This window comes from Cibotium barometz, chromosome 59 (assembly GCF_041138505.1).
Source record: "Cibotium barometz isolate CiBa-2024 chromosome 59, ASM4113850v1, whole genome shotgun sequence".
NCBI classification, from domain to species: domain Eukaryota; kingdom Viridiplantae; phylum Streptophyta; class Polypodiopsida; order Cyatheales; family Cibotiaceae; genus Cibotium; species Cibotium barometz.
In genome coordinates this window covers 9,930,631-9,944,643 of record NC_141104.1, presented here as the reverse complement: position 1 = coordinate 9,944,643, position 14,013 = coordinate 9,930,631, and the positions used below count along the sequence as shown (strand labels likewise).

The following is a 14,013-nucleotide window of genomic DNA, read 5'->3' as shown; positions in this document are numbered from 1 at the left end:
AATAAAAATAACGATTTAAGCTTAAAATTAAGCAAAAAAGTATTATTTACAAAACAAAAAATAGAGCTATTCTTCACCAAATAACACACAAATATCCATAAAAACCACATCTTTTTTTATGAGAAACCACTAATCAAGACAATGGATAATGGATAATACATAGATTAGAGAATAACGATGGAAAGAGCAAGATACTATTGTACAATGAGTGAGTCCTTTGTATTATGAGAGATATTTACTTATATACATGGCCATAAGTGTTCACACTCACTTAAGTTGTGGCTAGCCGAACACTTTAGGCTCGTAAGAGGCCTAATGCTATTACAATGACTACTCTCATAATATATCCATAAAGTACATCACTTGGGACTTCATCCTAACTTACTACCATATGCTCTTGAAGTGAAAATTGCCACAAGTATTCCGTCAGACCATTATGGGAGTCCATCCAAGTTGTAGATTTGGACACTATTGCTTCATATCTTGAATGTATAACCTTTTGGTGCATCTACCTTGACTCTTTGATGTAAGATAATGGTGGTAGCTCTTGTTAACCCTAGGAATGGGTTAACACTCTCTTTGTGTGAGCTTGAGTTTATGTGTGAGACTCATCTATATGGTACATCATATCCTTGTGAGTTCAATTATGATCTTCTACATTCCATGTGTGAGATGGAGGTTATTTTGTCATCATTAACACCCGTTTGTGAAGACAAGTTACTTTGTGAGCGTACGTGAGTGCGTCACCATTTTGTCCCTTCGCCAATCTTGATTAGTGTTTTGGGACAAGGTCACACACTAAACATAACCAAGGTGAGAACGAGGATTTTCCACAAAAGAAATCTAAAGCATTCACTGGAAAAGATTGGCCTGAAAGATTAATCATTAAAGTGACTTATAGGGTTTATAAGTCAATGTGTTCACATATCATTAAAGCTTGCTGAACATATTATTATTATTGGGCATGTACAAGTTGACAGAAGGAGGCGCCTAGCTCTAGCTTGGGGAGCAGGTTATGAAAAAGCATAAAAGCAGTTTTTTTTAGCAATCATGCCACTTTTAGCATAAAAGGAAAAGCACAAGTAAAGATCGCGCTAGTCGACAAAGCAAGGGAGGGGCTGTTTTTATACACATGTGCATACACAATTAGGCCGACTGTAGTTGTTCTCTCTCTCCTTTCAGCGTAGCCGTATAACAGTCGTCCTGTGCTGGTTTTCTTGCATTGGCCGTACAGTGGTTCTCTCTCAGAATTGGCCCGACAACAACAATTTTCTCTCTTTCTGTTATGCGCTCTGTTTCAACTGGTTGCACATAGTTTACAGCAAGAGCAACTTCTCTCTCTTTCTCTCTCTTATGTTAGCCGTACATAGGGTTGTTGCTACTGGCTGCTCTCATGTTAGCTGTGCACAAGAAGTTGGCTATATACAACACCCATACAGCCAGCCACACGTGTGGTTTTTAGCTGGTGTTTTTTCCCTTCATTTTCACCGTACAATGGACAGTGTTCGGGGCTAATTCTGAGACTATTTTGAGACAGATTTGGGACTAATTTTAGATAGCTGTAGGTATTGTTTTGTCCTTAGATTGGTCTGGATCTTGTATATGCTCTATGGAAGGTTGCTTAATGTTTGTGGAAAATTCGGTGCTATATGCACCCACACCTTGAGTTCTTGTAAAAAGCTTCTATTGAATAAAGAAGTTCCTATGGGAGGCTGGTCGTTCCGGCTCAGTGCAGTGCGGTGTCTTTAAATTGTTGTGGCTTCCTGCTGTGTTTATACTCTGTTTCTATATTTGAAGTGTTTACCTTCTGTTTTGGGTCCCTAGTCGGTTACAGAGGTATCAGAGCGTAGCTTTTCCAGATTGTTTGGAGAAGGAAAAAGATTTTGGCAAGACCCAAAAAGTTCTTATAGTTCTCTTTCACTTCTATCCTATGGACATAACAGCTTTGTTGGGATACAATATTAAAACATTGTTTGAGCACATGGCTATGGGGTTCCAAAAGACCCTTGATGCTCAAAAGGAGTTTTATACTGAACAGTTGGACAAACTTTTGGGACAGCTGGTCAGGTGAGAGTCTTTGTTGAGCAACTATCGACGCTACTCGCATGTGGAAAGATTATTATCTAGAAAGGTAGCTTATCATAGGTCGGTGATGGATATCTTCGGAGATCTAGCATAGATGTACACTAAAATCCCCACAGATTTGGCTTTTAGATACCTTTGGGAGAACGATGACATCAAGGTATAGCTCAACGATGAATTCCTCATTCCAAAACCTCCTTAGCAATACATGAAACGTTTACATGAGGATTTGGATAAGCATTCATGTTATGTGAAGAAGAGGCCCCACTTGTCTTTTTGTGACCCCACCTAAGGAACAAATGAAGACTAAATATCCTCACCCAGCTCCTTCTCTTCCTCCTGGGTTTGAGGGAAGAGTAGCTCTTGGTAGGAAGCCCTATGCTAGTGTGAAATAGCGTGCGTGGTAGCCTACAACATTGACTGTGGAGCAGTAGATCATATGATAGCCTTTTGCCCTCAATTGAAGATCACACACTATGATGATGTGGAGGCTTCACCAGAAATATAGATTAATGAACTTTAGCCGCTCATGAAGGCATATGTTTTTGTACAAAGGATGCTATTTTGCATACACCTCGGTTGTGTAGTTTTGCTAATATCCTTCATTAGCTAAGTATTTTCAGCTTATGTATATGCAATCCTTTTGAAATAAATGTATTTGGTCTTTTGTCGATCGAATATATGTTTTTACTCTTGTATGTACGTGCAAGAAGAATCCTCTACTTGTTGGTATACTTTGAGCAATTCAAATACCTATCTCTTTTCCTTGGCCGCAAAGCCACTAAACTAATTTATGATTTTGGTATTCTATGCGATATGGAGTCATTCATCTATTTGCAATGAGGATTTACTAGATTTCTATGCACTTTTGTCATTATGACTGTGCATACACGTGACACTTATATTGGCGTCACTTCTCGAATCAAGTTTTCGCTCCCTGTTTTCTGGAATGCATTGGATTTCTGGAATTCATTGATATCTCATGGACTGAGGATTTTTCTATGGATTTCTATTGGTGGCCAAAATGCCTGTAAAACTATCAATCACAAACATGCTTATGGAGAACCAAGATCTCTATGCCTGTGAATCATTTATACTATGCTATACCTCACTCATGGAAGAGTTGGTGACTCTAGTGAGCGAGTATCTGAACTCATGGAAGAGTTGGTGACTTTAGTAGGAATGTATCTGAACTCATGAAAGAGTTGGTGACTCTAGTGAGCGAGTATCTGAACTCATGGAAGAGTTGGTGACTCTAGTGAATGAGTATCTGAACGCATGAAAGGATTGGTGACCCTAATGAGTCAGTATCTAAACTCATGAAAGAGTTGGTGACTCTAATGAGTGAGGAGTTGGTGACTGTAATCAGTGAGAAGAGTTGGTGACTCTGTTTACTAAGTATGTAAACTCACGGAAAGGTTGGTGACCCTAGTGAGTTATGTGAATTCACGGAAGGGTCATTTGCCCTAGTCAGTGAAGGGCAAGCATCTTTGGCTTCATGGAAGGGTGGTTGTCCTAGTGAAGCAGTTGTACTCTCGTACAGGGTGCAGTAAAGAGCGCAAGTACTTGTAAAGATTGTTGGAAATTGGGAGCTACTTCTTGGGAGGTCACCCATCCCCGTAGTGTTTATGCCACTCCGTGCTTAACCTCCACTACTCTAATTCCTTCCAAGCCACAAAAAATTGATGGAGGAGGGATGATAATGATCCTAGTCTTCTATTATTTAGGTGTGATCTCATTATCCCTGGCACTATGCATGTGGTATGTAGACGGCCAGCCATGACCTTCCAACACCCTCCCTCGATGGACAAGATGTACAGTACCCAGAGGCTTTGACAACACTTGGCTCAGAGGTCTACGTGCTCTCACAGAGATGTCACCCGGCTATTCCAACATATGCTCGCCTGTCATGATTACTCCGGGTATACCAGCACGACGTAGCCTTCTTAGTCGTACACGCATTCGGCTTTCATTTAGCTCCACCGAGAGGAATTGGCAAGTCGACCAGCTCCACCACGAACTCAACATGCCCTCCTTGGCTCTGATATCATGTTGGAAATTGGGAGCCACTTCCCAAAAAATCGCTCATCCCAGTAGTGTTCACGCCACTGTGTGCTTAACCTCCACCCTCCCTCCACCACTCTGATCCCTTCCAAGCCATAAAAATTGGTGGAGGGATGATAAGGGCTATTATTTATGTATGATCTCATTATCCCTGGCACTATGCATGTGGTATGTAGATGGCCATGCCATGACTTTCCAACAAAGACATGGACATGTGAAGCATGTTATGCTTGGACATGCGTATGGATCATAGGAGTGGTGCCCTTATGTAGTCCAACGTCATGACAAGATGTTTTGCTATGTATTCTGCTTATGTTGCTTTTTGTAAGTACTTAAAGCTACTTATGGATTTATGAATATTTGGGACACAATAGGCTCTTGTGCTTGTATCTGAATTCGGATCGTGGATCTAGACTTATGGCTTTAATGCCCCGAATTATGCAATACTAATAATTGGCTGTGGATCTGCTACAATTGAAGAGTATTCCAATGCTATCAAGCTTATACAATTGTGGACAATTATTTTATAAGACGGAGGGGATGTCACCATTTGGTCCCTTCACCAGTCTTGATCAGTGTTTTGAGGCAAGCCCACATTGAACAAAACCAAGGTGAGAATGAGGATTTTCCATGGAAGAAAGCTGAAGTATTCACTGGCAAAGATTGGCCTGAAAGATGGCTACACAGCATGAGAAACATGGGAATTTAATCATGAAAGGGACTTATAAGGTTTATAAGTCACGGTGTTCACCCATCATTTAAGCTGGATGGACATATTATTATTATTGGGCATGTATAAGTGGACAGAAGGAGGTGCCTAGCTCCAGCTTGGGGAGCAAGTTGGGGAAAAACATAAAAAGTTATTTTTAGCAATCAGGCCACTTTTGGCATAAAAGGAAAAGCCGAGGTAAAGATAGAGCTGGTTGACTCTATTAAAAAGCAAGGGAGGGTTGTTTTAATACAAATGTGCATACACCCTTAAGCCAACTATAGTTGTTCTCTCTCTCCTTTCAGCGTTGGCCGTACAGCAATCGGCCTCTGCTGGTTTTCTTGCATTGGCCATACAGTGACAACAACAATTCTCTCTTTCAACTATGCCCTGGTCGTACAGGTGGGCTGCAGAGCTGATTACTCTTCTTCTTCTCTGTTTTGACTGGCTACACACAGCTTACAGCTGCAGCAACTTCTCTCTCTCTCTTACGTTAATAAGCAAGCCAACTGCCGGAGAATACATGGAGACATACCAATGAAGGAAAGTTGTAAAATTCTCAAAACCCCCACTCAAGGAATGAATACTGACAGATTGACACGAGGTAACACAAAAATACACAACTAAAAACTGCATGTTTAGCTCATATCATGTATGCCCTTCATGCGACTTCAACTTCATAAGTTGTACCTGTAAATTGCACTGAGCAGGGTTCTACCGAAATACAACCCGCCTTACAAGCATGCTCTTTATGTGTATAAGCAAAATGATAATGTGTCCCAGGTTCTGGGTTGAGCTCTCCTTGATAAATCTAGCGTCCTTCTCAGCGTTAACGACCATACTCAAGTCACAAAAAGGAAACCAAACCAGCTTCTACTGAGCCTACAAGTACACATAAGGACTTTACTAACCTGCTCGATAAAGCCTGGTTGAAACAACTGAAAAGCTACACTCGCTCTGTCAGTTGTGCCAAAATCAATAAGCTTTAACCTACTTGATTTAGGCACCTGAAAAGCTACACTCGCTGTCAAAAAGCTCTCTCTTGTGTGTGTGTGTGTGTTTGTGTTCCCTTTAGTGACCCCTTATCTTGGCTTGAGTCTGTCTGCCCTTCAAATAATAATTCAGTTTGATGGGCTATCTATGAAGATTTGTTTACTGTAATGAAATATACTTACCTATTCTTGGGTCCTCAGGAAGTCATAGCAGATAGTCTATTCTATGCAGGATGAAGTTGATGATTTGAAGCTTTGTTAGTAGACTCTAATGGAGGAAGTTTGGGAAATAACCTGAAGTTTCCATTCGTGTAGCTAGCTGGCTACATTGTAACTAATGGTGGTGTCACTAACTGGTAACCTCATGGTTTGTTCAGGGGAAGAGCTGATAAATACGTCAAGCATGGGAGAAGATTGAATTGGCCAGACCGATCTACATCAAGAGAATATTCGAGCTGTCCTTGCTGAAAGTAGGCAATTCTTATATTATTGCACTAGTGCAGTTACAGTTGGCTTGATCTGTGTACACTAATTGCTGCTGAGTTTTGCTTGCAGGGAGCATGCTGATCATTTTGTGGGTTTACTGGTTGATCTATTGGGACAATTATCGAAGTATGACTCTTCAGACAGGCTAAGGAGGCTTTAGAACATGCTTTCTTTTGAGGTTGTTCAGGGAGATGATGGACTACAGAAATTATGCCTGTTGGTTGACTTTGTATCTGAGGTGAATGCCAGGAGGCGTGTCGTCTCTATAACTTAGCCACACTGAAGAGTAGTCAGATGCCCAATTCATTTTCAGATGATTGCGGGGAGCTGGTTGGTTGCAAAGTTCTGCACTATGCTGACTGATGTCACAGTGAGCATAACCGCTCCAATGTGTTGCATCATTGGTAAGCCTGGAGTGATTTGCCCTCATCATCATCACCATTTTGTAAAGAGTATTCAAAATAATAATAGAAATGTTTGAACAACTTCATGAACAGCTCTATCTGTTATTGGTCAAAGAGAGAGAGAGAGAGAGAGAGAGAGAGAGAGAGAGAGAGAGGGGTTGGGATAACTGTGTGATCCTTAGTGCTGAATGAGGTGACTGATGAGCAGTCTGGAGTGTCCGACTGGCCAATGGTGTTGATTTAACTTGTACATCTTGACCTTCATGTACACAAACAATGTCTTCGATTGATTTATAAGCTAATATAACCCTACACACACATGCACAATCCATGTGTGCATGTGTACACACTACATGAGGTATAACAAATGCAAAAATATGTTGCCTTTCAATCTCCCTATGGAGATCATTATACGTACAATCAAACAAATCAAAATTTCAAAACAATTTCAGGATGTCAGAACTCAGTTCTAGCCTGATACAATCACAGCTGCAGTTATTGTCGACCCCTGGTACACTTCTGACAGTACAAGTTTTCCATATGAAAAAATGCTCCTAAACAACATTTTATTGAACACAAGATCGATCATTGCAGCATTTCAATATGCAGCTTTTTGCAACCTTTTGGGCTTGCCTTTCAAAGGTGACATAATGACAGCTTTTTCTAGGGACACTTGGCTTGGTCAACATGTTCAAAGCCAGCAGCTCAAAACAATGGGGCACTTGGCTTTTGGTTAACATCATGTTCAAAGTCAGCAGCTCAAAACAATGCGCTTGCCATTTTTGGAAAAAGGATGAAAATTTTTTCCAGGAGAAGCGGCTCAAGGAGTTCAAACCTGCAACAAAGGTATCAACTTCAAGGATCCTTATGGTAAGTTTGGTCTGACCAAAGCTCTTTCTTTATAAGATAATTTAAAATCTTGCTACGCACTACTTCATGTAGCCAAAGTTAGGTTGTCCAAGGAAAGGGAAACTCCCTTCAAGATGGAATAACCCCTTAATCTCTTGAGTGTTTCCTGGATATAAACACATAGCAAAGAACACATAAATGACGGTGTCGGCTGCTCATCATGGCTCCCCAGAGCACCTATGCGTTGTTATGAGTCTAGAACAACACCAATCTCGCTCCTCACCTAGCCATGGCATCCCATACCACCGTAGCCTGCCCCTCAAAGGTTTGAAGCTAAAGTCAAAGTCTAGGCCTTGCTTGGGTCTCGATCCTGGTTTTTTTTTTTTTGAAGGGCACAAATGTTTATGGGCTCTGCATTTTCAGTGATAGATGATTTCGTATCAAGTTGCAGCAATGAAGCAAGAAACACTTGTATGCAACACTTGGCCAAAAAGTCAAGGATACAAGCGGATGTATGCATGTCAATTGGTAGTTTGTGGGATGTATAGCAACAAATATCGTAAAGGTGGTAATGTATTCAAACCTATGAAAGGTATGAATGGATGCATTTAACATGGATGGACAACCAATACACATAGATGTAATGAGGGATTTGCAAGAAGAAAAGCAGTTTAGTTATTACAAGTATGGCACTATTTTTGGATTGAAAAAGAAGCTATTGGAGCATATCAAAGCAAAAATAAGCATGCAAAATGTTAGGATATGGCAAAGTGGTGCATGCATGCTTATTAGGATACATGACTCATGCTGCAAAGGAAAGTTGTGGCAGCATAAGTTCATTGTAAGCAATGAATATCTACATATGGTGTTCCATGTTCAAAATATGTGTTCATTATGGATGACATTCAAAAGGAGCTTTTTTAGGTCTCCATGTTTGTCAATACATATAGGTTACCGGGTAGTATAAAAGGAGATGCCCACAATCCCATTCATTTATCTCATTCTCCACCAAGAGCTCAAGCATAAGAGGCTAGACAAAGCCAAGGGGGTGCTAAGCAAAGGGGTGAAGGATTCAGGTCAAGGGCAGTGTATTCCCAGCCAAGAAAAGGTCCAAGATTGCTGTATTTTCTTTCAGATTTTCTCATCATTCTATTAAAGCAAATACCCCATCCGTGGTGGGGGCCCTAGAGAGGGTAATTGGGACCCAATACTGTGTCCTCTCCGTCTCTCCCTCTCTCTCTCTATTTTCTGCATTTCTCCTTTCAGTTTGTGCATTAATTTCCATCGCAAAAAGAGTGCTGAATTCTGAGTATTGAAGTTACCGATTCTTCTCCGAAGCTTCCGCATATTACATTAAGTTGGGAGAGAAGCCTGATTAGAGCATAAATGTAGTATTTTCAAATCATTATTCATCCACACAGCTGTTCCCTTCGCATACAACACAAAAGATGAGACAAGCTACATGATGCAGCTAATACCAGCCAGTTGAGCACCATAATGGCGAGAACATTGATAAATTGGCCTTCCTTCATGGTGCACAGATGCAAACAGAAATTTGAATTCAATTTTCGCTACACTTGACATGATGAGAATTCAAAGTAGCTTGTCCAGTTCACCTCCTATCATTTGGCACAACGGGCATATTGGACAAGGAGACCATGCAACCTTTTGGCTTCCTTGTCAAGCTTCTCAAAGATTCCTACTTCACCTATCCGCCAGCCCCAGTTTCCAAACTAAGAGACATTACACACACATTAAAAAACAGAGACAGTTAAGTATCAGTTGGGTTCCAAAACAAGATGTTTTGACAAGCATATCAAATATGTAGGCTGGCTACCATTGTTTTTGATGTGAAACATGAACAAAAATGAACTTCAAAAGCTGTACCTGTGTTGCAGGGGTATTCATTCGAGCAGAGTTATCTAACCCCAATATGTCTTGCATTGAAATAATGGCCGTGCGTGCTACTGATGACATTGCTGCCCTTATAAAGACCCAAGAGACATCACTTTCGCTTTCAATGCTGAAGTACTCTTTTACCTGTAGATAGTAAAGAATCAAAAGATTGCTGAGATCGTGCGCTGAGCTGTAAGCTTCTCCCCCCTCGATCTGTGCTGCCCCCGCCATCGCCCCCCTCGCCTTCTTCGTTCAGCCCCTACCATCGCCCCCCCTGCCTTCTTCGTTCAGCCCCCGCCTGCGCCCCTTCGCTGCCCCGGCTTCCTCAGCAATCACCCCCACTCCCCCCCCCCCCCCCCCCCCCGCCCCCTCTTTCCCCTCTGCCTTCAGCACCCCCCCTCCCTTTCGGCTCCGTCTCTCCGTTCTCTCCGTTCCTTCATGCAGTTAATTCTCATTTGGCAAGCCTTGGCCCCTTCTGGTCTTCACCCCTCAGGAGGACTCCATGGCAACCGCTCTGTCATCCCTGACCAAGGCTGCCGCCCCTTGCTTATCTTTCTCAAAAGCAGACCTCCAGCTCCTCGCTACGACAGTTCCATCTCTAGCGGCCTCCACTCTGGTGTGCAAGATTGTTGGTAGCCGCCCGGCGCACTGACAACTCAAAGATCTTCTACAGGCTAGCCTCCTTGGAGTGCTCAGACATTCATCCTTTGGGCACAACTACTACCAGGTTGAATTCAGCGGCGTCAGATAGAGTCATGAACCTGAGCCCCGTCGCATTGTGTACGTCCCAGGCCTTCTTTGTGAGGTGGCAGCACGGCTTTGACCCCGCGTCCGACCCACTGGCTGGCATTTCAGGCTTTCCTGTGACAGTCTACTTCCCACGCCTTAGGAAGGAATACCTTCCTCTTCTCTTGGTGATTGGCGGAGCAATTGGGAGAGTGATAGAATCCCCCCCCCCCCCCCCCCTGCTGCTTCGTCCCTTGCATAGGCAGCCGGGATTCCATCCCTTCGCATCTATATTGCCTCGCTGGAGACAGTGCCTCACGTCATATCCCTTTCTTGCCTTCAGAGAGACCCCGTCCTACGGAGAGTGGAGTACTCGGGCCTCCTTGGCCAATGCTTCATTTGCAGGCAGATGGGACACCTCATCAGAGCTTGCCCTTGGCGCCAGTCTAGGAGACCACCTCTAGTGGGTTCCCCCCCCCTCCCCCCCGGCAGTCCCGGCTCAGATCATCATCAGGGGCAGCCTGGCAGGGAGAGAGGCACGCCTTCAAGCAGCCGAGCACTAGAACCCAACCGCAGACGACTCTGCTGCCGGAGAGTGGCGGACCATTGGCCCGTGCCAGGGCCGCCAACCGACTTCCAAAGTTGTGTAGTGCCGCTGTGGGCGCCAGGCTGTTAGAGTACAAGAGGATTCAGTTCTGTCCAGAACCGTTTCGAGCATTTATTGCAGCACCCACCCGTCGGCAATTGCCTCCCTCCCCCCCCCCCAACCAGTCATTGTGAGGGTCTAGCCGTTACCCTGCCGAGATGACCCCTCAATCCAGCAAGGTCAGCTGGCCCCACTAAGCCCCCCTCTCCGGTGAATCACTTCCAGCCGCTTCCATCTCCCTCTCCTCCCCCCAACCTGCCCCCAACTTTTTCCGCAGCACTCCTCCTTGCCCCCTCCTCTTCTTATGAGCCCGCACTCCCCCCTCCCTCCACCTCTCTTGAGCACTCTTGCAGCCCTCTGGCAGCGCCTTTTGTCGCACATCAAGAGCACAGATCAATTAGCACAAGTCATGTGGTTTTGGGGTAGGCTCTACACCTTCCCCAACTTGGCACCCAGTTGAGGCTTTCTAGTGGATCCCGAGGGGCACTCCAATCCACTGTCTAGGATGCTAGGTGGGCATTGATATCTCCTTGGAGCAGCAACTCGCCCCTCTTCTTCTGAGCATTCGGAAGAAGCTTTTGTACAAGAGTTCTGCGAGACTCTCCTTAGCCGGCCGAGTGCTAGTGGCGAACCAAGTCCTTCTTGCCACCATGTGGTACGTTACTTCTTGTTGGGCCTTCTCCCAAGCATGCATTGGTCAGGTACAACAGTTGATCTGGAACTTCTTGTGGACTGGTAGTCACGGGAGGCCAGCACGGGCCAAGGTGACGGTTTCTTTCAGATTTTTGGAAGAGGCTTTGGGACGCCTCGAAAGATCACCGTCTTTCTTTGGCTACTTGCACACGGGAGCTTGGCGGTTGACACGTGCTTGGCCATTGGTGGTCGACCAGCAGCTTGTCCAATCCTCAGGAGTCTCAGTGACATTATCTTTGGGATTGCCCAAGGGCTCAGGAGGCTTGGTAGCGGATTCTCTGCATTTTCACGATGGACGGGACCTCGACCCATATCATTTCTTGGGGCACTGTCGCTTGGGCCACAAAGGCTGAGGTTGTCATGGCTTATAAGGAAGGTGGGGGGATAGCCCTTCAGGTCTCTAACATTCACATTTCGGCAGTACTACCAGTCCCAGTCCCAGTCCCATCTACTGATCACTGGACTCCGGGCTCGTGCCAAAGATGGGATATTTGTAGTAGCATTGCAGCCTGGCACAAAGCCATCGAGGGCACCCACACTCCGCCTGTGGAGTCCATCAGGAGCATTTGGCTTGACATAATTCATACCCTCCATGATCAGTGAGGGAAGCTGCAGGGTGGCTTTGACCGCATGCGGAAGCGGCGGGAAGCTTTCTTGAGGCTCTGGCGGCCTGGACCTTTTCTCACAGATAGAGGTGGTGATCCCACTTGGCATTACAAACCACTTGTGTGGTTATTTCCCCCCCACCCCCACTCCCCTTGAATGAGACAGCCTTCTCCTCATAGAGCGGCCAGCTAGAGGAGAAGTGTATCTTTCTCCATCTTTTGATTCTTTGATCCCCGCCCCATACACGGAGGCAAGCTTGTACCTAGGCCTTCGTGGTTGTATTTAGCCCTTCGAGGCGGGTTTTTTTTGTTAACTAATAGAAGGATCTTTTTCCCAGGAAAAAAAAAGTACAAAATGAGGCAAAAAAAAGACCTTTACAGAACATAACGTAATTTGTAGTCCTGCCATTGCAACCTCAAACAAGGATACCCTTCCTTATATTCACAAGTACAATAGAGAGGGGGGAAGGAATTGAGAACGTGGGGATTTGCTTACAGTTGTTTTCTCCTCCTCGCTTATACGCTGCCACCACCCAAGTGTCTGTAACAGAAGAACTTATTGTCTTTACTACCTTGGAAAGGAGGCATACCATATCAATCAAGCAAGCATCTCTAAAGACAAGCATTGATTGTGATGAAAAGATATCAAAGAAGTACGCCTTAGTGTCTTTACAGACGGATTTCTGCCCATCAGATGGGCAGAGATGGGGGAGATCCCCCCCGCCCATACGAGGGACAGGGTGGGAGCTCTCTCCCCTTTCACGGGGAGGCTACAACTGTAGACAAACTTAGATCTCACATAACAATGCCATACACACAGGAACAGCATGCACAGTTTTCTACAACATCGAATTTGCCCTGCTTGTTGGTGCAACCTCTACGAAATCAAATCTAGCATGAATACAAGTTCGCATTTATGACAAATTCAAGTCTGTGTTGTTTCACTTACAAAAAAAAGTAAAAATAAAAGGCATCTCTAGGTGTGGGTGTGGGTGTGTGTGTGTGTGTGTTTAAGTGAGAAACATATTCAATGATGCTATACAGCATAAGGACAAAGACTTTCCCATGTCACACTGGTTATCTCTTGCCATCCAGTGCCATATGTTGGCTATAGTGCAATACAAAAAAGCATGATGTTGATATTTTCCATTTTACAAAATGTTATTCAGTGTTCACACATGATAAAGCACTCGTGTACACTTTGAAGCTAAAGGTGGTGTGTGCAATACATAAAGGATTAACAACATGAGGTGTAGATATTGCTATTGCTATGCAGGAAATAGTAGCTACTATAGCAGTTCCCTTGACTTGGAAAGTGAAAAATTGTAAATCTCGAGTGAAAAGAAATCAAGATCTTCATTAATTGGGACTGTTTCATGTTTGGAGTCATAACCAAGCGGTGAAATCAAAGTAGGGGAGGGGAGGTGGGTCAAATGACTACTACAACGTGAGGGATTCCTTTGTCATCAATAGGTTTTATTTGTGACAGATTTGACAGAGATATTCTCTTATGGAGACTATGAATCGTCTAAACAAAATGATGTCATTCTTGAGACCAAATTCATATGCTTTCAAGGTAAACTTATCGGCCAAGTTTTATTCTTTCTCTAGAATAGTGTGGACTTACTCTCTCCTCTACTCCGAGTGTGTTACTTTTAGTATTTGCTTATAGTTGTTATCGAGCCATCTTCCAGACATTCGTATACCTGCATCACGTTTACCTCCCATGGCTGACTTTGGTGCCCTTTGAACAGTCGGCACAGAAGGGTCGTAGTAGTAGTTGGTATGCACACACTAACGGTTGGTTTAAACCACATGGCCTTTGGATGCACCGTCTCCCTCCCTTTGACTATAGCTTGAA

At 44.0% G+C, this 14,013-nt stretch overlaps 1 protein-coding gene and 1 long non-coding RNA gene across 6 annotated transcripts in view; one reads left to right on the top strand and one right to left on the bottom strand.

Annotated features, from left to right (window-relative positions):
• Positions 1–726: 726 nt before the first annotated feature.
• Positions 727–6,651, top strand: LOC147605467 (uncharacterized). Its single transcript, XR_015265159.1, has 3 exons — positions 727–1,282; positions 6,225–6,317; positions 6,403–6,651. It is a non-coding gene; the product is annotated as an uncharacterized LOC147605467 (long non-coding RNA).
• The window catches only part of LOC147605466 (4-alpha-glucanotransferase DPE1, chloroplastic/amyloplastic-like), a 69,688-nt gene continuing 61,315 nt past the window's right edge, over positions 5,641–14,013 (bottom strand). Inside the window, exons 14-17 of one of the 5 annotated variants that reach the window (XM_086793380.1) lie at positions 12,649–12,693; positions 9,474–9,626; positions 9,203–9,319; positions 7,279–7,572 (exon numbers count right to left, since the gene is read on the bottom strand). In XM_086793380.1, coding sequence (XP_086649506.1) covers positions 9,209–9,319; positions 9,474–9,626; positions 12,649–12,693 — 309 coding nt within the window. In that variant the 3' untranslated portion in view covers positions 7,279–7,572; positions 9,203–9,208. The other 4 variants (XM_086793379.1, XM_086793378.1, XM_086793381.1 and 1 more) reach the window with 4 other exon arrangements.